Raw genomic sequence first — 24,968 nt, forward strand, 5'->3', positions numbered from 1 at the left:
ATCACAGTCTGAGTCGATACAAGCATGTCCGTCTGTCTATCTGTTTCTACGCAAACTAGTCTCTTAGTTTTGAGATTCAACTCAGTATATAACTTTGGTGTTTTTGAAATCATATTATTCTTTACTGCTCACTTAAAAATTATCCAAAATTTACTACATGCTGTTTAAATTAAAAAGGAATGCCAATTTATTACATGCATTCCTTTTATGTATAATACAACTTTTAATCCAATTTTATATTAATTTTATCTATTTTTTTTGTAATGCAGTTTAGGAATCATCGTAGTCTTCCTTCTCCTATGTTTTTTACTTGAAGATTATTAAAGCTAGAGTAACGATTTTACATGGATTTGCATGAAGATCAAGTTTGAACATTTTTTCAGATAGAAAACTATATCATATAGCTGCCATAGAAACGGTAGGTCCACTTTCTTCAATTCTTCAATCGTTAAAAAAAACCAAAGTTGTATTATTTCCGATCTTTCAGTTATATAGCAGCTATAAGACATAGTTAGCCGATGCGTATACAAATTTTGTAGGTGGGTTAATTGGCTCAAAATGGAAGCCGTATAAATTTCCATTTCATAAGGATCGGCCAACAATATCTTTTAGCCGCCATGAGATGAACGATCGGAAATGGCACAACCTTAACTGCAAGGGTATATCAACTTCGGCTCCACCCGAAAAAAGTTACCTTTCCTTTCATGTTTTTTAAAACATTTAAGTCTTTGAAGCCTATTAAATGCCTAACTAGGAAAGTTATACTACCATCTGTAAACCTTGCCAAAAATGTAACCTACTGAGGAAAAAAAGTTTCTATCGTTTCTAGGAATCGTTTTCTAGGAATTTGAGAAACTGAGCCAGATTCCTTGATGCAATAAAATTAAAAATTATAAAATTTATGAATCACATTTTATTTTTTTTGAACGAATGTCAAACGATATTCTATCTTTTGCTGACGACAATTTTGCCATTTCAATGAAATTAAAAAGTCAAAGGAAACATTCTAGTCCAATTTTTGAACACCAAAAAGTTTTTATCAGTTTTAGAATCACCTAAATGTCATAAAAAACTTGTATGAGGTTTAAAAAAAAATAATGAAAAAGGTTTTCAAATTCGAATAATCGAAAAATATGGCTAGGTTCCTGAAATTGTTATAATAAATACCTATTAGAATTTTAATAATATTATGCTAAATCTAAAGGGATAGAAGATTAAAAATTATGATAAAAAAAATTTATATTAAACAGGCATCTAAAAATGTAGACAAAAAATTCAACGAATTTTGTTAAATTATTTTCTTAGAAAAAAATTTAATTAATAAATATAATACATTTAATTAATTTAATAAATTTGATTAATAAATATGATATTTCTTGTCTTTTATTAAAATATTGAATATGAATAAAAGGTACAATTTTTTAAAAACAAATTAATATGCTCATATGTGCACTTAAATCGGTGTTGACACAGATGCCAAATCTGTATACCTAATAATAGAGATACGCTAAATTTGGGCTGCAGAAGTTAAAGGTCGGCCCTATTTTTGATTTTATATTTTATTTCAATTTTAGATAATTGATCTATTATATTTGATTTAATTTTACTTCATACCTGATACACCCGACGCTGGACTTTTTTCCTTATGAACCTGTTTCATGTGGTCCACAAGGGCGTCAGTACCAAGGAAGAGCTTGTGGCACACTGGACATGATGTAGCATTTGGACCACCAATAAGAGCTGCGTGCTGCTGCAAGACACCAAGATGCAACTGTAGCTCCTGCCAAAAAAATTACGATGCTTAATAAACTAAATTTAATTAAAAGAAATTGGTCTTTATTTTATGCCATAAGAGACAAATTTTAGGTTATAAATTAAATAAAAAAGATTATATTTACTTTAGATGTATGGGTGCGCAGACTAGATTCGGTGGCAAAACCTTTTCCACAGATGTTGCAGTGAAAGGGTCGATTTTTGGCCCGTTCGACCTGAGCGTCGTGGTTTCGGAGGTGCTGTTGCAAATTGGAGAGCTGTATAAAGGCTCGACCGCAGTCTGGCAAGTGGCACTTATAAGGACGTTCCCCTGAAAATTAATAAAATTGTTCTTCACATTTTATATTTCATAAAAAAAACAAAAACCTTTAAAATTGTTGTTGTTACTTTAAGGTTTATGTGATTAAACTTTGAAAATGGTCTCTACCGGCGGCCTATTTTTATTGATTCGATGGTGAAATTCTTATAAGGAAGTTATGAATTCCGATCGGTCCATGACAGCTGTAGGATATAGTCGGCCGATCCTTATGAAATTTTGTAGATAAGATATGTTGGCCAAACAAAGTTACGGCGTTTCCGATTAATCAGTTATATGGCAGCTATAGAATGGTGTGTGCAAAGTTTCATCTCGATAGCTTTAAAACTGAGAGACTAGTTTGCGTAGAAACAGACAGACAGATGGACAGACGGATAAACGGACATGCTCATATCGACTCAGGAGGTGTTCCTGATCAATAATATATCTACTTTATGGCACACTTTATGTTGCACACTTTTGACCAAAATTATATTACCATGGTCAAGAATATAAAATCGAATCTTTCATTAATCGTGGATTGATAAATGACTACTAACAAATTCCAATTTTAGCTTTAAAATTCTGAAGGGTATTCACTAAAATATGTTTTTTTTTTATAAAAGACTATTTTACTAGTTTTCTCGAGTTATTTTAGCACAAGAATCCTGTTCTTGCATCAAATTTTTGCTACCTAATTTTTCAATTTTTGAAGCCCTTAAAGGTTTCACTGGTCCTTTAACGGGCTATGCTATTAACCAACGAGCTGAAGTCATTTTCTTTTATTTTGAGAGTTGGTTTGAGAAATCAGTCAGACTTGGGCACGGCATTGTGTAATTACCGAACTCAAAATTTCACGAAAGCAAACCTCGTCAGTAAATTGTATTCTTTACTTGCGTATCCTTTTATTACTTAGTCATTAAGTAAACTGGTTTTCAATTATAAAGTATTTGACATTAACACTGAGTTTCCACTGAAAATGGTAAAAAACAAACAAATGCGTGAATAAAAATTAAAGCATGCCAAAACGAAAAAAAACATCTGTTGAGTTTCGATCAGGTGTGAATAATAAGATGATGTTGAAATGAAATTTGGAACACAACTAGAGCCAGGTATTAAATGTCAATAAATACAGTTCATTAGCTCATTACGTTGAATTTACAATTTTCATTAATTTTTTCCAATAGTCAACATTTTTTTATACCATTGCAAAGGGTATTATAATTTTGGTGAAAAGAATAAAACGCAGAAGGATACTCCTCCGACCATATAAAATAAATACATTCTTAATCACCTGATCTAAATTTCAAAAGGAACTGATTCCTATTAGCTGTATGTTTATCTGATTCTATCGATATATGTATGTCCAATCCAATCCGACTAATCCGATGTATATCTTATAAAATAAACTGTCACACAACTGGAAAGGTATTTCAACTTCGAATCCACCTCAAGTTGGCTTTTCTATCTTTTTATTCATCCCTTAACACAGATACAGTTCAAATACAATTATTGTTTTTTTTAATAAACATACCTACATAAATGTATATGTATTATTGTATATAATTTAACCCATTCCTTTTGAAATATTTGTTGCAGATTCCTTAATTCCGTCCTGTCAGAGCGGGGAAAGAGTACATTTAAAATCGTTTTTCTGAAAACAGAATCAACCAAACACTCCGAAATTTATACAACATTTTTCTAGTTTTCCGGTAACGAACGATTAATACCTTTTTAACATTTTATGTTATATTAATTTTGTTCTGATGTTTGTAATTCATTTAAGGAATAGTCTGCGAAGAATATATATAAAGTATACATTCTTGATTATTTATTTATTTCATTTTAAAATTTACAGAGTTTAGATTTGCACAGTGCAGAGTGTTTGTTAGGTTGTTAGGATTTTTCTGCCGCCGAAAAAAAAGGTTTCAACTTGCAATCATAGGATATGCCTAAACTATATTATATAACTATATTTTGTACTAAAAATGTGTAACACAACAAAAAAATCCTCAAACAACAAAAAAGTGGTCAAACTTCCGGGATTGAATTATTTAAAAAACAAGAAAGGAAAGCTACCTTTGGGCGGAGCCGAAGTTTATATACCCTTTCAATTAGGTAGCAGCTTATATATCGGATCGTATATAGTTAGCCGATCCTTATAGGAATTTTACCATCAAATCAATTTTCTAATAAAAATGTTGGAAACATGTAAGCATTTTTAGGTGCTTGGCAAGCAAGCAAGATTCTGCCATTTCCGATCGCATAGTTATATGGCACCTATAGGATATAGTCGGCCATATAACTGTCATAATTTGGCAAATCGGATAAGCTTGTCCAAAATGGAGTCTGTACCAAGTCTCATGTTTCTAACTTAAAAAACCCCAAAGTTATGTCAATTTTGATCGTTCTATGACAGCTATTTTGGAAATAGGCATTTTGGAAATATATCATGTGTGGAAAGGTCGGGCAGACAGACGTGCAGACATGCTCATGTCGAATCCTGATCAAGAATATATATACTTTATAGGGTCGGAGATGTCTCCTTCACTGCGTTGCACACTTTTGACCAAAATCAAAATACCCTCTACAAGGGTATGAAAAAAAAGAAAGCTGGGTCGCGACATGTGAAGTGAGCCACTTTGAAAATTGTATTTTTTAATATTTATGGTTCAAATTTTTTTTTAATAGGAATCTTCCTAAAGGGCACAGACACAACTTTTTGTTCGATAAAATCGATAAATTTTTAATCAAAATTCGGTGGCCCAGAATATATTTTTGAATATATTTCGCAAATAAATGATCATAAAAATTTAATTTTTATACCCTTGCAGAGGGTATTATAATTTTGGTCAAAAGTGTGCAACGCAGTGAAGGAGACATCTCCGACCCTATAAAGTATATATATTCTTTCCATTGCAGGCAGGTATATAAGTCGGAACGGCCGGGATCGGTCGACTATATCCTATAGCTGCCATATAACTGATTGATCGGAAATGCCATAACTTTGGTGTTTTTAAGTTTTAAGTTAAAATATCTTATGTACAAAATTTCATAAGGATCGGCCGACTATATCCTATAGCTGTCATAGAACGATCGAAATTTGGCATAACTTTGGTATTTTTTAAGTTAGAAAGATGGGATTTGGTACAGATTCTATTTTGGAAAAAAATCTGGTTTATCGAATTTTATAAGGATCGGCCGACTATATCCTATAGATGCCATATAACTGATTGATCGGAAATGCTATAACTTCGTTGTTTTTCAAGTTAGAAGGATGGGAGTGGATTCAATGGATTCCTCTTTTGGCAAAATAATTCGATATGCCAAATTTCATAAGGATCGGCCAACTATATACGATCCGCTACATATCTAATAATATAAGATGCGTGGCGCCACCTAGCGGACTGCGACTCAACTGCAAGGGTATATAAACTTTGACTCCGCCCGAAGTTACCTTTCCTTTCTTGTTTTCTTTAATGCAGCCTCTCTTTTTCCTTATTTATTAAAAATGTTTGAAAATTTAAAAAATGTTTTAGATGTGATACTTGAAGATTTGAATCAAGCCCACAATGGTAATAATTCTATAAAAAAAAAATCGGTAACCTCTATTATTTTTTTTTAAATGAAAATTCAGTTTTTCCCATTAACATTTTTTTTTTTAGATTTACTTTTGCAAAAACAAACTTTTGCAAACTTAAAACATCCTGCGTGTAACACCATGTTCTGCTTACTTTTCGAAACAAAAGTATTCGGAACTAAATAAATCGTTTTATATATCTAGTAGTATATATGCATGGTATTGCCATGTTTGCGGGATATGCATATTTATACATAATTCGCGTGCTGCATTTTATACTTTTCGACGGATATATTTTTTTTAATTTCTTTGCCCAATCATGTTTTGTAGATTAGCTCTCCTTGCTGAGTTCTTAACGCAGCCAACACATCGCATGCACCTTTACTCTGCATCGATTAGGAACATTCTTATAAACACGAAGCGATGAAATATCTATTTTTATACTGCAACCCAGCTCCATCAGTGAAATAAAAAATTTTTTATAAGTGAGAGTATATTCTTGGCCACCGAATTTTGATTTTCGATAATACAAAAAGTTATCGACTTTATAGAACAAAAAGTTGTGTGCGTGTCCTACTTGAAGATGCCTATTAAAAAAAACTTGAACCGTAAATATTAAAAATAATTTCTAACTTTGGGCGGAACCGAAATTGATATACCCTTGCAGTTCCATTTAAAGATATCCATATATCGCAAATAATGGCTATAGTAGATCGATCTTTGGAAAAATTTTTTGTTATAAAATTAATATCTTATAATACAAATTTTGAAAAAGTTGGAAGACTTGCTAACTTTAAAAACACCAAAGTATCATTTTCAGTCAATCAATTATATGGAACTATAGGATTTAGTCAACCAATCCCAGGCGTTATACTTATATACTGTGTGCAAAGGAAAGTAGGGTGAATGCAAAGTTTAAAGTCTTAACTGTTTTAAAACTAGCTTTAAAATAAGAAGACTAGTTTACGTAGAAACAGACTTATGTTGACTTAGGAGGTGATCCTGATCATATTTTATGAATGTCCTATATATATAAATACTTTATAGGGTCCGAGATGTCTCTTCACTGCGTTGCAAAATTGCATATATGTACATTGTACATAGGTATACGAAATTACACAAGTTAGAAAGTTATAAAAGTATGGACGGAAATTATCAGGTGGTATTCTCAATGTATATTTTTTTATATGTAAATATAATAAATTTACTTACCTGTATGCAAGCGCGTGTGCTGTTGAACATGTGACAGTTGCTTAAATCTACGATCACAATAGGAGCACTTATATGGTTTCTCACCAGTATGAACCCGAATGTGCTGAACGAGCTGGTGATTGCTCGAAAAACTCTTCATGCATTGCTGACACTGGTGTGGTTTAGTGTCTGTGCCTGGCGTTACATTACTACCAACTAAGTTAGCCGCTACAGTAACGCTTTGGGTCCCTAGGCCAACGCGGGGAATCTGCTGCTGAATTTGCTGCATGGCGCTTTTGTGCATAAAAAGCTGCAATTTCAAAACATACGTTAAAAATATCACATTAACATGTATAAAAGGCTATTTATTTTAGGCGTTTTTATTCTTTCCAGTCTCAAAAACCCATTTATTTTTTAATGGCACACTGGCGTAGCTGCGATAATTGCTGGTTGTATTTATAGATTTTTAGAAATTTACCTTGTACTTTCCCAGTATATTTTTTGTGAAGCTTTCTTTTAGCTTATTTTAAAAGTGTGTACCTTTGCATGTTCTACAAGTGCAAAACATGTCAGCAGAATTTTATTTTGATATCGAAATTAAAAAATAAAAAACCCAAATTTTTATATGTAAAAAATAAAAAAAAAATTTTTATAGTTCTTGTGACAAAGTTTCGAGGTCACAGATTCTTTTTGCTGAATTTCAAAAATTTTATTAAGGGCAAAAACAGAAATATATTTAAACAAGAAAGGAAAGCTAACTTCGGGCAGAGCCGAAGTTGATATACCCTTGCAGTTAAGGTTGTGCCATTTCCGATCGTTCAGTCATATGGCGGCTATCATTCTAGCTTAAACAACACCAAAGTTCCGATCGTTCAGTTATATGGCAGCTATAGAAATAGTTCGGCCGATCATTCGGCAAATCAGATTATTTCCAAATTCGGCAAATCAGATATGTCCAAAATACAATCTGTACCAAGTCCCATCTTTCTAACTTAAACAACAACAAAGTTATGCCAATTCTGATCGTTCTATGACAGCTATAGGATATAGTCGGCGGATCCTTATTTTGTACATAAGATATTTTGGCTAAATATCTTAATAGCTAAATAGCTTATCTTAAATAGCTTAAAAAACACCAAAGTTATGGCATTTCCGATCAATCAGTTATATGGCAGCTATAGGATATAGTCGACCGATTCCGGCCGTTCAGACTTATATACTGCCTGCAAACAAAAGAAGGATATGTGTAAAGTTTTAACTCAATAGCTGTAAAACTGAGAGACTAGTTTGAGTAGAAAGAGACAGACAGACAGACGGACATGCTCATATCGACTCAGGAGGTAATCCTGATCATGAATATATATACTTTATAGGGTCGGAGATATCTCCTTCAATGCGTTGCACACTTTTGACCAAAATCATAATACAGTGGGTATATACAGTGGGTGGGCAAGGGTATAAAAATAATAATATACGTTTAAAATAATTGCATGTAAATATTAATAGTACATAAAATACATAGTAATTATATTAATGCACAATAATAGACTGAGAATATTGCGACTGCAATGAGTTAAAATTCTTACCTTTTGACCAAATTTTAAAAATGTACAAAATTATGATATAAAACAAACCCGTTTGTTCGGGAATGGTTCGCTCATTTTTCTCATTTTACCTCGAAAAGACTCGTTCTATACCGAATAATCGTGGAGCATACAGGTATTTATGTATATATGAAAATATATGTATGTACAGCATCACTAGATGAGTCAGTCGTACCCACAGACGTGCGTATGACCTCGTTGTTTTACATTTGGGTCTATCAATAATTTGGCTTTTATCTATCATTTTCCTATTATGTATATCCTCTAATAACACAGGCCAACAGCAAAAAATCTCCACGCATAATTTTACCTGCTCCATAACCTTTAGGCTCCCCTGAACCAAAGTCCAGAACAAACATAGGTTCTATCACCCACCGTTTCCGCGGTACACCTAAGAGAAGAAATTGATCAAATTTTACCATATATTGAATTACGTAGGCCGTGAAATGGCTACGACCATCATTGTTTCCAGTACATATCATTTTTGAAATGTATGTGTACCAACTAAAATTAAAAAATGGTTTCTAGCAGTTACCATATCTTTGGAATACTCATCCAAAGTTGAAATCTCAGATTTTCTACGTTAATTTTTGCTCTTCTATGATTTTTCCCCAAACATTTTTCTATGGAAGATTTTTATTTTCTTATTGAAATCAGTAGATCATACCATGTTTTAATTTTGGATTTAAGGAAAAACTCGAAATAATTTTATTGAATTTAATATAGGTGGTTCAACAATATTTTCTTAAATTAAATTGGAGTTTTTAATCTCATATTTTGAAAAAGTCATGGCTATCTACAACTTCTGTAAAGCTTTACTAAACAAGCTGAACCTGCAATAGATACGTTTTGAATATAGAAACAGTTTTAGATAGCCATGACTTTTTGAAAATATGAGATAAAAAACTCCAATTTAATTTAAGAAAATATTGTTGAACCACCTATATTAAATTCAATAAAATTATTTCGAGTTTTTCCTTAAATCCAAAATTAAAACATGGTATGATCTACTGATTTCAATAAGAAAATAAAAATCTTCCATAGAAAAATGTTTGGGGAAAAATCATAGAAGAGCAAAAATTAACGTAGAAAATCTGAGATTTCAACTTTGGATGAGTATTCCAAAGATATGGTAACTGCTAGAAACCATTTTTTAATTTTAGTTGGTACACATACATTTCAAAAATGATATGTACTGGAAACAATGATGGTCGTAGCCATTTCACGGCCTACATAATTCAATATATGGTAAAATTTGATCAATTTCTTCTCTTAGGTGTACCGCGGAAACGGTGGGTGATAGAACCTATGTTTGTTCTGGACTTTGGTTCAGGGGAGCCTAAAGATTATGGAGCAGGTAAAATTATGCGTGGAGGAAAAAAAAAGTTGGAAATTGTCGGCCTGTGTAATTATACCCTTGCAGAGGGTATTATAATTTTTGTCAAAAGTGTGCAACGCAGTGAAGGAGACATCTCCGACCCTATAAAGTATATATATTCTTTATCAGGATCACCTCCTCAGTCGATATAAGCATGTCCGTCTGTCCGTCTGTCTGTCGGTTTCTACGCAAATTAGTCTCTCAGTTTTAAAGCTATCGAGTTAAAACTTTGCACACACTCTTCTTTTCTTTGCAGGCAGTATATGGGTCAGAACGGACTGGATCGGTCGACTATATCCTATAGCTGCCATATAACTGATTGATCGGAAATGCCATAACTTTGGTGTTTTTTAAGCTAGAGGGTTGGGACTTTCCACACATGTTATATTTGATCAAAATATCTTATGTACAAAATTTCATAGTAGGCAGTATATAAGTCGGGACGGCCTGGATCGGCCGACTATATCCTATAGCTGTCATAGAACGATCGGAATTGGCATAACTTTGGTGTTTTTTTAAGTTAGAAAGATGGGACTTGGTACAGATTACTCTTTGGGCAAAATAATTCGATATGCCAAATTTCATAAGGATCAGCCGACTATATACGATCCGCTATATATCTAATAATATAAGATGCGTGGCGCCACCTAGAGGACTGCGACTCAACTGCAAGGGTATATCAACTTCGGCTCCGCCCGAAGTTAGCTTTCGGAACTTATATACATACTACCATTCCGACTTATATACTACCTGCAAGAAAAAAAAGGATGTGGGCAAAGTTTCAACTCGATAGCTCCAAAACTGAGAGACTAGTTTGCGTAGAAACCGACAGACAGACAGACGGACCGACGGACAGACGGACAGACGGACATACTCATATCGACTCAGGAGGTGATCCTGATCAAGAATATATATACTTTATAGGGTCGGAGATGTCTCCTTCACTGCGTTGCACACTTTTGACAAAAATTATAATACCCTCTGCAAGGGTATAAAAATTATTTCGTTTGATCCGAATTTGAAAATATTTTTACCTAAAGATTTGAAATATAAATTTAAAGATTTGAAATGTAAATTTTGTAATAAATTTAAAAGGATATAAAATCTTTTTTGATATACTTTACAGATTAAAAACTCAATAGTGACGCGGCCTTTATAGAAATATTTTCCAAAATTGCGCTGTTCAAAGAATGGGTTGGTCAAAACTATGAGTCATCAGAACATTGTTGCGAAGTTAGAGACATTTTTATTATTCTTCTGATTCATCAGATGCTCTCAGTTCAATTTTTAACGCAAAATCACTTTACAGTAGAAAAAATAAATAAATTTTAATGTATCATGATATAAATCACGGAATAATTCTTCATAAAATAATCATAATATAAGTTAAAGATATTTTTAATCTGATTTCTTACTGAATTGTTTTGGAATCCCCAAAAATATGCAACAAACTTTTATGACGTTTGTTACTAATAAATAATAAAACTACCTATTGCTAAACTATAGTTTTGCTATTGCAAGAATGGACATATGTTCAAAATACTACAAAGTACGTTGAGTATATATCTTCAAGATCCCCTTTTAAGTCGATATAAGGATGTCCTTATGTCCATCTGTCCGACGGTGCGTCCGTCTGCCTTTCAGTGTATTTCTACGTGAACTTTTCTCTCAGTTTGTAACCTATCGACTTTAAACTTTGTACACATCCTTCTTTCCATTGCACGCAGTGTTTGAGTCCGAACCTGCCATATAACTGATTCATCGGAAATAAATTTAATATTTTTTAAGTTATACAAATTCCACTTTCGAATCATCCGATCTACCAAATTTTATAAGCATCGTCGGAAAATATTCTATAGCTGCAATATAACGAAACGATCGGAAATGACACAACCTTGGAGTTTTGAAAGATAAAATATATATATATTTTAGATACATAAAACTTCGTAAATTAAAAAATTGATAACTTTATAACCAATGAACCTAGAGATAAACAAACATTACTTTGTTAAAAAGGTTTCTTGAATATCTATTTTACTTTCTTAAACAACAAACGTCGAACTGAAAATAATTTTTTATACCATTGCAGAGGGTATTATAATTTGGTCAAAAGTGTGAAGGAGACATCTCCGACCCTATAAAGTATATATATTCTTAATCAGGATCACCTCCTGAGTCGATATGAGTATGTCCGTCTGTCCGTTTCTACGCAAACTAGTCTCTTAGTTTTAAAGCTATCGAGTTGAAACTTTGCACACACCCTTCTTTCCTTTGCAGGCAGTATATAAGTCGGAACGGGCGGGATCGGTCGACTAAATCCTATAGCTTCTATACCCTATATACATAGGGTCGGAGATGTCTCCTTCACTGCGTTGCACACTTTTGACCAAAATTATAATACCCTCTGCAAGGGTATAAAAATCAACTTGGGACGGGTAAGTAGCAGTTTATTTTATTAGAAATATATCAGATCGAATATAGTGGGTCAATCCTTTGAGAATTTCTCTTTAAAAATCAATGTATAATATAAAAACAAAAGTTCCCGATCGTTCGGGAATTATTGAATTTAGTATATCGAATTTAGATTCTTACAATCTATCTTAGAAACACCAAAGTTCTGCCATTACCAATCGTTCAGTTATATTTTTTTATGATAAAAGTTTTTCGAATTGTTTTATGTCACTGACACACCAGAGGCAGTGACAAAATGTGTCATAATAAAATTTCCCACTAAAACCTTTGTAATTATTTATTAAATTAATTATATTACTTCTATATTTATTACTTTTTATCACTAATTTGAATATCAGATATTAAAATATTTAATTTTAAAGTGTACAGCATAGAGTTTTTGTATATATCTATGTACGTATGTATGTACATGTGTATATACATCGCCTACGTTAGGAACAAAGTTTCCGTTTATTACAACCCCTCGTTGGTTGGTCAGTCTGAAATATTTGACTTCCACCAAGAGCAACGCCTCAAATCGTTTTGCGACTGCCACTCGGTTTTTGGCCGAGACAGAGTGCACTTTTTATTCACTTGTAGCTCTTAGGTATACATATGGGCTGCAGGGGCGAGCACTACCTCTGTTTACGTATTTTCCCCTTTTAATCCTTGTAAAATAAAAAAGTGCACAAGCACCACTAGCAGCTGTGCCTTGAAAGGGCCAACAGCAGTTACGAATCGGCAGCAAATGAAAATGCAACAATAACCGCAAAAAATACGTTAACAACAAGTGGGGTTGACTTTAACTTAGATAAAGAGAAAAAAATGAGGAAAAAAATAAATAATAAAATATATAACAAACCTAAATCATATCACCAATAAAATGTTACATAACGTATCAGTAGCTATCATCCTGCTAATACCGTATATACCTTTTATATATCCTTCAAGAAAACGAGCAACAAGTCCGTCTGTCCGTTAGCTGTCTGTTAAAAAAAGTGAATATAAGAAACTGTAATAGAATAAATAATCATATTTAACGAGTAGATTTATCAAATAGTTATAAAATTTAATTAAACAATATTTTGCATTTTAAAATGCGTAAATTCCAAGTTTGCATAGGAATATTCTTTAAAAAAATCCTGCTAAAATGTTTTCGGAGGTAAGAACACCTTTTAATTTATAGTGACGTGTCAGAGGTCACGACGTGTCAAAAGTTAAACAAAAGAAATGATTGTCTTCATTAAACAAAATATAAAAAAAGGCGTGAAATGGCCGGCAAGATTAAAACAAGTTTATATATCCTTGCAGTTAAGTAGCACCTCATATTATTACATATATATCGGATCGGATATACATAGTTGGCCGACCCTTATTCAAATTTGACAATTAATTTATTTTTAAAATAGTTCTTTTAAATTTAACCGTACTTTAAAAAATGCCTTGATGGACATGGGTTGATAATGGCAAAGCTTAAAAGCCTCGGTCACAGGTCACAGGTCACAGAAGCTTTAAAACATATTTCCTATATATATTTTCCTATATCTCCTATATTTTAAAATGTATACATTTTTATACCTAGATTGATTAGTTTTTTATTTTTATACCCATGTAGAGGGTATTATAATTTTGGTCAAAACTATGTAACGCAGTGAAACAGACATCTCCGACCCCACAAAGTATATATATTCTTGATCTGGATCACCTCCTGAGTCGATATGAGCGTGTCTGTCTGTTTCTACGCAAGCTAGTCTCTCAGTTTTAAAGCTATCGAGTTGAAACTTTGCACACATCCTTCTTTTGTTTGCAGGTAGTATGTATGTCTATATGGAAAGGCCAGGATCGGTCGAATACTTATAAGGATCGGCCACCTATATACGATCCGATATTTAAATAATAATATAAGCTGCTATCTAACTGCAAGAGTATATAAACATCGGCTCCGCCCGAAGTTAGCTTTCCTTTCTTGTTAATCTTGTTTTCATGAAATAGTCATATTTTATGGGTTTTATTTTTGATTACCAAATAATGTTTGACTGACTTCTTCTCTTAGGTGCAACGCGAAAACTAAGTGTGATAAAACCTTATAGCCTATTTTTTCTTAGGTATATGATTTTACAGGCAAAGAAATTAAGTATCTTGTTAAGGGATGGTTTAAAAAATATTAGGAAAGACAGAGGTGGAAAACACAAAAATTGGGGTTCCTTTAAAAATTTATTTGATTCCTCTTTTTTGTTCCCTCCCCATTTTTATGATTTCTTTTTATTTCAAATTCTTTTTTTGGCAACACAACAACATAAAAAGAGGGATGGACTTGTGTTCAGGGTCATACATGTATGGATGTTAGGGGTAACTAGAGGCGGCAACCAACGTGTGGCAGAGAAAAAAAAAATGGCAGAAAAAAGGTTTTGTAGTTTGAGACTACTGAGCCAAATACAAGCACTCATTTACAATTGTTTCTATTCCCTCTTGCAGAAAAAGGAGGAAACGTCCCGGATTCAATATCCTAAGCTTTGAAGGAATTATTTACCTTCTTCTTTCTTCTATAAGATATAATTATTTTATGTATGAAAAAGAACCAAATATTGGTAGTTTCGTACGTTTTAAAAGTAGAATTATAGAAGAAATGTTTCACGTTTAATAATGGATAATTATTTAGCACGCCACACTAGTAGTAAATATCTAGTGTGGCGTGCTCATGAAAATCCTTTTTTTTCTTTTTTATAAATTGATTTTTTTTAACATGTTTAAGATAAGTTTATAAAGTGATTTTTTAAAAATTGAGTGCATTCTTAGAGCAGTTAGAAGGTGGATCTGTTCGTACGCTGTCGTTTAACTTTAACTCGTTTTTCCCAAAACCGTATTTAATAAACTTTCCTCAATCTTATCTCATAATCGACTTAATCGAATGAATAGAAATTTTATAGAAAAAAAACAAAACCCCAAAAATTAGAAATTTTTTGTTAAATGTCTACCATTTCTCCAATTTTTAGTATATTTGTTTGATTACCTTTAGGTACCTTATTAACCTCAAGCCAATTTATTTATTACAGTATTATCGTTATAATAAACAGATTCTCAATCTATTATTGCATATAATATTAGTAGATTTAAATCTAATAACAAATGCTTTTATAAAATAACAAACAAAATCAATATATGTATATATATATAAGCAAGAAATATATTTAATTAATAAATTTTTGACAATATTATGAACATACACTAAATATTTTGAGGAGAAAACAGAATGTCCAACTTAAATGTACAAAAAAATTATAATATAAATAATACTATATAACATTTGACAGTTTAAATGCAATACATATTTTTCAACATTAAAAATATGTTGATGTTTGGGCTTTTTGGTAATAATATATGTATACATACATATTTATGTTTATATTTTATTTATATATACATATATAAAATATATCATATATAAAAATATATGCATATATTTTTATACATATATTTAAGGTGTAGTGCAGTGTTCGATGTAGTGTTGCTGTATATATGAGTCTTTGACGAGGAAGAGTACTATACACAACGGAACAGATGCCAACTCACTCGTTGCAGGGTTGACCAACATTCTTCAAGGGTGCGTTCGCTGATCGCGGCTGCGCTGCTTGACCGGGATAGCTGAAGCTGAAAAAAATATTACATTTTAAATTAAAAAGGAAAGCTTTCGTTCGGCAGAGCCGAGTCCCATATAGCCTTTTAGATTCTTAACCCTATCAATATGGAATTTTCATTCTAAAGAACATATGTAGTCCGATCGAGAATTGCGAATACATCTTATGCACTGCGTGTCAAAATTAGAAAATTAGGGTTTGTGCAAACACTAAACAATTTTAGTGACTCACTAATTTTAGTGAGAGTTTAACTGAGAAACAGACAGACAGATTTGATCAATCGTAACATAATTCTTACTAAGAATATATTAGCAATACAAATAACAATAAAATGAGAGTTTAAAAAACACATAAGCAATAATGCATTGGTGCATAAATAAAATCGCAAAGATGTTATTATGTACGAATATTCAACAAATTTAAAACTAATTCAAATAAGCTAGCATTAGTTCTTATCATTAATGTTCTGGAATTTCTTTTCTAACATTTAAATTATTTTAATTTTTGTGTAAAATAAACAATTTAAAAATTACATCATGCTCCTCTTCACAGTCTAGTGTCATTGTAAAGAAAAACGATATAGCCGATCTCAAAGTATAAAAAAATCGGAACGGAACGAATACAACGCAGTTCAGTTATTTATTTTATTCTTTAAACTTCAGGAGAAATAATTTGGTATAGATTATTTTTACACCGATTATTTTTATCCGATTCATAGTTTCGCGTACATTAGCAACACTTGATAATTTTATTATCTGAATAAATCAGTTACGCGAAAATAAAGCTAATCGATTTCTTGCACTATCCAAACAATTTAAACTGGAAACTGGACATAAATGACACCTTTTTAGAAATTTTAATAGAGACAGAGTGAGGCAAATATCAACATATAGAAGTAATCATTCTTAGCGCGCATTTTCCGGTCAAGGTTACATAAATGTATTTGAACACAACTAAACATATATTTTATCTTAATTTTAATTTAGTTTTAATTAAATTTTTTGACATCTTTAAAAACGCGGAGGAAATCGGAGCACACAACCTTGCGGGCTGCTGTCCTTTGAACTTCTGTCGTCGTTGGTCTGGTGCGCTAACGTCCACAAACGGGACACTGCGTCCGGGGTAGGGGTTCCTTCTTACACTATCCTGTTATTTCGTCATCGTTTCCGCTACCACTGTCTCTGCCGCAGTTGAGCTTTGCGTGCTTCTATATGCTATTATTGTTTTCTTAAAGAAAATAAGCGCGAATGGAGTTATAAAAAGATAGACAGAAAGAAAAAGCTTTCAATAGAATGGCATCTTGCGCTCTTGTCTCTCCTTTTGAATGCATAAAAATGAGGGAGGCCGTTCAAAGCTAACTGAAGCAACGCTAGGCGCTGGCAGAGAAATGTCTACAGTAAAAAATCGGTTTGTCTTTGCGTCTTATGTCTGTGTGAGTTGGAAATAGAAAGCCAAAATCCCCGCCCCATCTCATTCCATTGCTTTTTGTATTTGAGCCAGAAATTTAACACACAGACATGCTAGAAAAGAGAGTTCGAAATTTTTGATAAGAAAATATAAGGGTTACTTGAAGAAAATTCATAGTATAAAACACTAAGCAAAAGATTAAACTCTTGGCTTTGTCGCTATCTCTTTCTTTTATTTCTCATTTCCCTTTCTGTCACATTATCTCTCTATTTTTTCTCAGCCTATGTATTTCATGTTTCCTTCACTCTCTTCTTTTAGCGCTAGTATTTTTTTCCCCTCCGTTGCTTTGGAACTTTTGTTCACTTTTGTCAGTAGATTTAAAAGTTTTTACTAAAAACTCATTCAAAAAAGTGTTAAGGGGAATAGTCGTGCAATAATGAAAGCAAATTTTAGGTGATTATCGCCCGCTCACAAATTCCCAAATAAGCACCTGGAAAATTTCCCTTATAGGTCAGGGGTTGATAATTTCCTTTATTGGCAGGGGTTGGAAATTTCCCTCATTGGAAGTGGTTGAAATACTCTTAAAAACAATGTTGTAGTTTTAGAACAATAAAAGCTAACTCTCTTAAAGTGAGCTATAGCAATAAAATGAGCTAAAGGAATAGTGTACAGATAACAAGGCCGATTTTTATACATATCGCTTTAAAAGTATCGTTTATAACTGTTGAGGAAAAATTTTCAAGGACATGAGAGGTAGCTTATATTTATGTATGCATCCCATTTTGTTTAGAAATTGTAATAAGGTGCATAAATTCTGGAATACCCTTTAATTTCTACTGTTCTACTGTCATTGATTAACAAATTCTGCTATATATTTTAAGAGGATAGTACATCCAAAGGAAGCGTTCCGATTTTTCTTGAGATGGATCTTTAGTATGGATATATGCTCCTTATCCTTACTGTTTTTGACTTGATAACTCATCTCTTCTTATCTTAAATAAACTCATATTTTAAATAAAAATAAAAACAACAATAGAACCACTGAAATATCCAGTTGAAAAACAGTTTTTAAAGTCTATCTAAATACTTGTATATATTGGCTGTGTTTTATATACATAAATTAACCTTTTGAATATAGCATTAAATCTACATGTATATGAATACGGCTGTGGGGGGTCTAAATATGGGTCGACATGCAAAATTATAAAGGTTTATATTTGATACTCTTAGAGATCTCGTATTTATACTCACAAAATAAAATACGACACCTTTTTTTTCTACCTACTGTTCTGTATAATTACGAAGTTTATAGAAATATATTAAAAAGCAAAGGCTTATTTCTAAAGGTGAAAAAATAACCAAAAAATATACACTTAAAAACATATAAATTATTGGGTCAGTAAAAGTTGCTTTTGATTAATTTTTAAAAGTAGATACTGTTTGGATCGGGGCCATTTTTATTATTAAGTTTTATTTCCGTTAAAATTTGCTAAATATAAAAAAGGGTTTTTGTTTAAATTTTATATTCATAAGAGCATAAATTAACTTAAAAATACCTGAATTTCGTTAGTCATTTTTTCATTATTGTACTTAATCTCGGGCGTTGAGCTGCTGCCAGACGTTGAAACTGAATGCTGAGGTGATTGGCCTTGTGACAATGTTTTGTTTAGGCCCCCAATTCCTATCCCGGAATTTGTTACCAGTTCCGACACTCTTCCTTGTATAGGACTTAGAGGCTGGCAATTTGGCGGTTGCATGCCTCCCATCGATTCTATTTGAGCTCGGTGATTTGATTGGGACTTGGTGGTAGCACCACCCATGGTAATAGGAACGTCTTCCGTTGCATCGGAGGCAGCTCCACAACCAATGTTGAAGAAGTCTGCTCCATATGCCGGCTGCAACTGACTCTGAGTATTTTGCTGGCGACTACCGTCAAGTGAGTGATGGGTAGTGGACTTCAAGTCCAAATCCTGCTTAGACTTGATCACGCCTAAAGTGCTTCTTGGTGTGTTGGGTAGTACAGGTATCGTTTGGTCTCCAAGTGTGGTCAGATTTTTTTGAATAGATGTAGACTTAAGGTGCACTGCAGCAGCAGCAGCTGCCGCAGCATTAAACAGTAATTGATGATTGCTCAGCTGCGCCGATGTATGTTCGGACGGTTGTTGCGATCCTCTTAACGACTCGCTGTTTAATGTCTGTGAATCAACATGTTTTTGAAGTATCTGTCCTGATGTGCAGTTAGATTCATGATTTATTATAGGAAGTGGTGGCGGATTCGTTGCGTTGGTACTGCCAACCGATGATCCAGAAGGCATATCCTTGTCTTCTGCATGTACATCCGAAAGTTTTTGTAGAATATGCGGCTGATTCGACGGTAAATTATACTGTTGAAGCGCAGTTTGAATTCCGAAAGGTGTACGAGCCTGTTGCCAAAAGTCCGCTGCATCCATTTTAGAAACCTTAACTAGGCTGATTGGGAGTCGTAATATATCTATCTTCCAACTGAATTGCCTTGGTTTTTGACAGAACTTGCACAAAAACCTTGTAATTTCTTCAGTCTTTGACACAATTTTGCGTTTCTCGTTGAAGTAATTTGTGGTATGAAAAAAGCATCTTGACTTCATTTCATGTCACTACCTGCAAAAGAGAGATTTATTCACTAATATAAAAAAATATGCAGTTACTTTATTTGAATGTATACTTGAGCCCTTTTTAAAGGTCTGAAGAAAGGCAGATGGTTATAGAGACTTAAAAATGTGTTTATATCACAATGTAGAGTAGATTCCTTAAATAAAAATACTATTTGAAAAGACTTTTATTAATGTATTGGGTATCTTTTAAAGTCCATTGAAAAATAAGTCAACTCATAAAGTCCTCAAAAAATCTGTTTTATCGATTTGCACTTTTCACAAATTTTTTTTACAAAAAAAATGAATTGAATCTTCGACCTACTTGTCTAATTTAGTTCCGTGCGATTTTTATCTTTTTGTAAAACTTCATCTGCACATGAAAGCACACGGACACTGAGATGTTATTACCGGCATTTTTAAGGTCAAATCCTTAATATAAAGAAGAAAGGAAAGCTAACTTCGGGCGAAACCGAAGTTGATATACCCTTGCAGTTATGTAGCAGCTTACATGTATATATCGGATCGTATATAGGTGGTCGATCCTTATGAGAACTTCACCATCAAATCAATTTTCTAATAAAAATTTTGGAAACAGCCCCAAGCATATTTCAAAATACCAAGGTTGTGCAATTTCCGATCGTTCAGTTATATGGCAGCTATAAGATATAGCACCGATCTCGGCCGTTTCGACTTATATACTGCCTGGAAACAAAAGAAGGGTGTGTGCAAAGTTTCAACTCGATAACTGTAAAACTGAGAGACTAGTTTGCGTAGAATCAGAGAGACAGACATGCTCATATCGACTCAGGAGGTGATCCTGATCAAAAACATATATAATTTATAGTGTCGGAGATGTCTCCTTCACTTCCATGCACACTTTTGACCAAAATTATAATACCCTCTGCGAGGGTATAAATATAGTACTTCTTCGCAAATAAAATATTTGTCATTAAATTTTTTTTTTCTTTTAGATTATTGTATTAAAAATCATATAAATTTTCAGTTCCGATTTCGTAGCTAACATAAATCGAAATTAACAAATCTAAATCTTTAAACAACACTTTAATAAGAAACCCCCGTGTTAAATGTCTCAATTGTTCTGAAAAATTGGAGTGTGATATCACAGGCCAACAGCAAAAAATCTCCACGCATAATTTCACCAGCTCCATAACCTTTAAGCTCCCCTGAACCAAAGTCCAGAACAAACATAGGTTCTATCACCCACAGTTTCCGCGGTACACCTAAGAGAAGAAATCGATCAAATTTTACCATATATTGAATTATGTAGGCCGTGTAATGGCGATGACCATCATTGTTTCTAGTACATATCATTTTTGAAATGTATGTGTACCAGCTAAAATTAAAAAATGGTATCTAGCAGTTACAATATCTTTGGAATACTCATCCAAAGTTGAAATCTCAGATTTTCTACATAAATTTTTGGTCTTCTATGAGTTTTCCCCAAACATTTTTCTATGAAAGATTTTTATTTTCTTATTGAAATCAGTAGATCATATCATGTTTTAATTTTGTATTTAAGGAAAAACTTTAAATAATTTTATTGAATTTATTTATAGGTGGTTAAACAATATTTTCGTTAATTAAATTGGAGTTTTTAATCTCATACTTTCAAAAAGTCATGTCTATCTAAAACTGTTTCTTTGTTCAAAACGTATCTATTGGAGGTTCAGCTTGATTAGTAAAGCTTTACAGAAGTTGTAGATTAATATGGGAATTTAAGAATAGTATTTAGAAATGATTTATTTATCACTTTAAGGTCAATGTTCTGGAGCACCTAAATGTTGGCATATAAGTAGTGCCTGTCTTCAATTGCCGCTTTAAGATAAGTTATATAAATTCATTTTTATAAAGGTAATGAAAAAAATATTTTTTTATGTTTATTGGAATAGTTTTGTTCGATTATACATTATTACTACGAATGCGAATATTAATAATACAAATAGGCTGGCTTTTCACATACTATATAAAAAGATTTTGGTGGACAATAATTTTCCTGTTGTCATAACCATGGATATTTAACACAAGCAAGGCGCTGCAAGCAGCTTAATATCGATATAAATATTTATATATTCTGCCGCGGATTCTGCCTTAGCCCATAAAATACGGATACGAGACCGATTAAGAATTTTAGTGACACGCAGTCTACTATAACAGATAACCTGGCGGAACGCGAGTCATTGAAAAACTAATTGTACTGACGCTTCGCCCAAGTATAAATATGAACGGGGTTCAGACACGTCTCGCTTAGAAATAGAACTTGTATACAAAAGTGAAGTCGGCCTGAGCTCGAGACATCGCCCTCGTTGGCAACGCAAAGTAAGCCAAACGTCTTCGTTTCTGACCTCAGCGCTAAGAACTTCGGCAAGAGGTCTTCGTCAGTTCTTCGTGCCACCACCAGCTACATCTATGCTTATATTTGTTCTCTTTCAACTTACTCTTAGATGACATGACCAAAATGAAGACCATAGACAACCAGCTGACCATTTCAAATCACATGATCCTTTTTTATGATCCCAGTAAGAATTGATTATACTATCACAACTGTATAATACTCCAATTAAGCATATTGATATTTTACAATAGTTAGAAATAGAAAATAACTTACCAGTTTAGATGCGGATCGATGGTTTGGTTAGATGTGTTACCACTAAAATTGGCGGCATTGAGAATATTGGTTTCTTTGATTTGCACAATATCTTATAATTACACAATATAGTACAAGTGTTATTGAAAGTTATCTAAACATAAGGCCGGAATAAGGCACACGTTTCAGTCTCGCGACATATTTTCATTTTTGGCCTATTTTTTTTTTAACTTAGTCAAAATGTCAGACTTGTCAATTTGAATGAAAATTTGGATTTTTCCTTTTTTGATTTTATACTTCGCATTTTTTTTAACACTCGTAAATTTTAGATCACAATGTGTTACCCGGTAAAAATATTTATATGTACGACCAAATTTATCACGCAACTATTGCCTTTTTTTTTATTTTGGCTAATTTTTTAACCACATTAAAAATGTGATTTTCCAAATTTTTTGTTTTATTTATAATTTATAAAAAGTATAATTTTTATTTAATATTCACATTTTTTTGTAATATGTTATATTATGGCTGTAGTTTAATTTTTTTATTTTATATATATAAATATATTTTCATTGGAGACCCCTTACCATTATATCTCTTAAATAATTTTTTGGTATAAAATCGATTTATTATATTAGGTTTTTTTATTTTATTCCAAAACTGTATCGTTCTAATTACATTTAAAAATTTGACTCAACCCTATTAATCCAACTACAGTTTCAAAAATAAATTAATCAAAACATTTGATTTAGAATCAAATGAAGTTTACGTAACCCATGAATGAAGCTTAGAACTTGTATTGGTGCTAGCTGTAAGGTATGTGGTACTCAAAACTGTCTGTTCCGGTGTCAGTGTCTCTTATGTAATTATTTGAAGAACTTATTTTGACGCAATGTAAAAACTATCTGTAAAATAATTTATGTATTCTAAGTTACTTCTAAAGTTTGTATCTAAATGTATCTTTTTTCAATATATTTGTTTCATTAGTAGACTATTTTGATATACTTAGCGATTAACTAAGAGATATGTTCATCCAATAATGTTAAAGTAATATTTGTTTCCAATGTGATGAAGTTTTATGTTGATTTTAAACAAAATGTGATTGTTTTTTTTTCGTTATTTCGCAATCTTTAATACTGGTTTGTACTTTTCATTTCAATTTTAATATTTAGACGTAAACATAATTTTTATAAATCCAATGTTTTTTTCGTTGGTCAGTTGATTATTTTAATGAAATCAATTATTGTAGTTGTTATGTTTTTTTTTTCAGGTCTACAGTTTTTTTTATTTTAAATTGATAACAGATTTTAAGAAATTATAGATTAAGTTTTATCCGTTCTATTGCTTTTAAACTAAATGATGGTACAGCTTATGTATTCATTTTTTTTTAATGATTTTTTTAAAACGTTTATGGTCTATTGTTTTTTTAAAATAATGATGATCTGAAATATAATAAAAATATTAGCTTTACACTTGGTGCAACCTACACATATATATTGCATCACTAATCATTTCGTCCAAATTTAATTTATTTTTTTTTAAATATATATTTTTTTAACACTTTTCACCAAAACATAAAATATTGTATAAGCACATTTGGCAAATAAAAATCCTCCGCGATGTCTGAACGATCCGCAATCGGCTGTTCTACTTCATAGAATATTTCGTTTGTAAATGCCGCATCCAAAATAATTGAGAATAAAAATCCCCGTCCAGTTCGGAAAGTTGTAGGGTGTTGAAAACATGGGGTACGAGGTCAACAGTGTGCTTATTATAAGATAAAAATTGTGTGCGTTAAACAAAATGCGTCATGTGAGGACTCAGGTTCTTGCACTCGGATGGGCGCCTAGCGCCGGCGCTCTTTGCTACTGCAGTTTCTGTTGCAAATGCATTTATGTCAGTACACTGAAAAAATCATTACATGTATATAAAATATTTAAAAGTTTAAAAGTGCTTTTAAATTGTCAGAAGAAATCTTGGGCTTTTTTCAGCTCAAAATCATACCAACCCTTAACGGTTCATTTTAAATTAACCATTACTCAATACCTAATTATAAAATACTGATCATTGTTAATAAATAAAAAACCACACCAATAAAATTATAAGCCACATTCCTAATTACAAAAAACAGAATATTTAGTATTGGTAATTGGATCAGTAACTCATTTTTCCAAATTTAAAACCCTTACTTTATCAGAATTTTTAATATTTACATATTTGGCGCCTATCGAAAATGACAACCTGTTTTTATAAAAAACAATTAATTTTTAATTCATTCCTTTTTAATATCACAGTTGTTAGCGGCTATAAAGCGATACAATGAAGTGATAATGTGCTGAATATTGAGAACGATCCTAAAAAAATGTATATACATTTTTTAATTTAGTTGAACTTAGAGAGAAAATGTATAGCAATAATA

The 24,968-nt window shown here is 32.2% G+C and overlaps 1 protein-coding gene across 9 annotated transcripts in view; it reads right to left on the reverse strand.

The window, feature by feature from the left end:
- The window catches only part of LOC6506064 (protein glass), a 62,043-nt gene extending 37,726 nt beyond the window's left edge, over positions 1 to 24,317 (reverse strand). Inside the window, exons 1-7 of one of the 9 annotated variants that reach the window (XM_032455779.2) lie at positions 24,144 to 24,292; positions 22,571 to 23,991; positions 18,871 to 19,951; positions 15,819 to 15,920; positions 6,861 to 7,149; positions 1,899 to 2,083; positions 1,615 to 1,780 (exon numbers count right to left, since the gene is read on the reverse strand). In XM_032455779.2, the coding sequence (XP_032311670.1) occupies positions 1,615 to 1,780; positions 1,899 to 2,083; positions 6,861 to 7,149; positions 15,819 to 15,920; positions 18,871 to 19,938 (1,810 nt within the window). In that variant the 5' untranslated portion in view covers positions 19,939 to 19,951; positions 22,571 to 23,991; positions 24,144 to 24,292. The other 8 variants (XM_032455780.2, XM_044717697.1, XM_044717698.1 and 5 more) reach the window with 8 other exon arrangements.
- Positions 24,318 to 24,968: the final 651 nt, after the last annotated feature.

The sequence above is a fragment of the Drosophila ananassae genome (assembly GCF_017639315.1).
Source record: "Drosophila ananassae strain 14024-0371.13 chromosome 4 unlocalized genomic scaffold, ASM1763931v2 tig00000061, whole genome shotgun sequence".
NCBI lineage: Eukaryota > Metazoa > Arthropoda > Insecta > Diptera > Drosophilidae > Drosophila > Drosophila ananassae.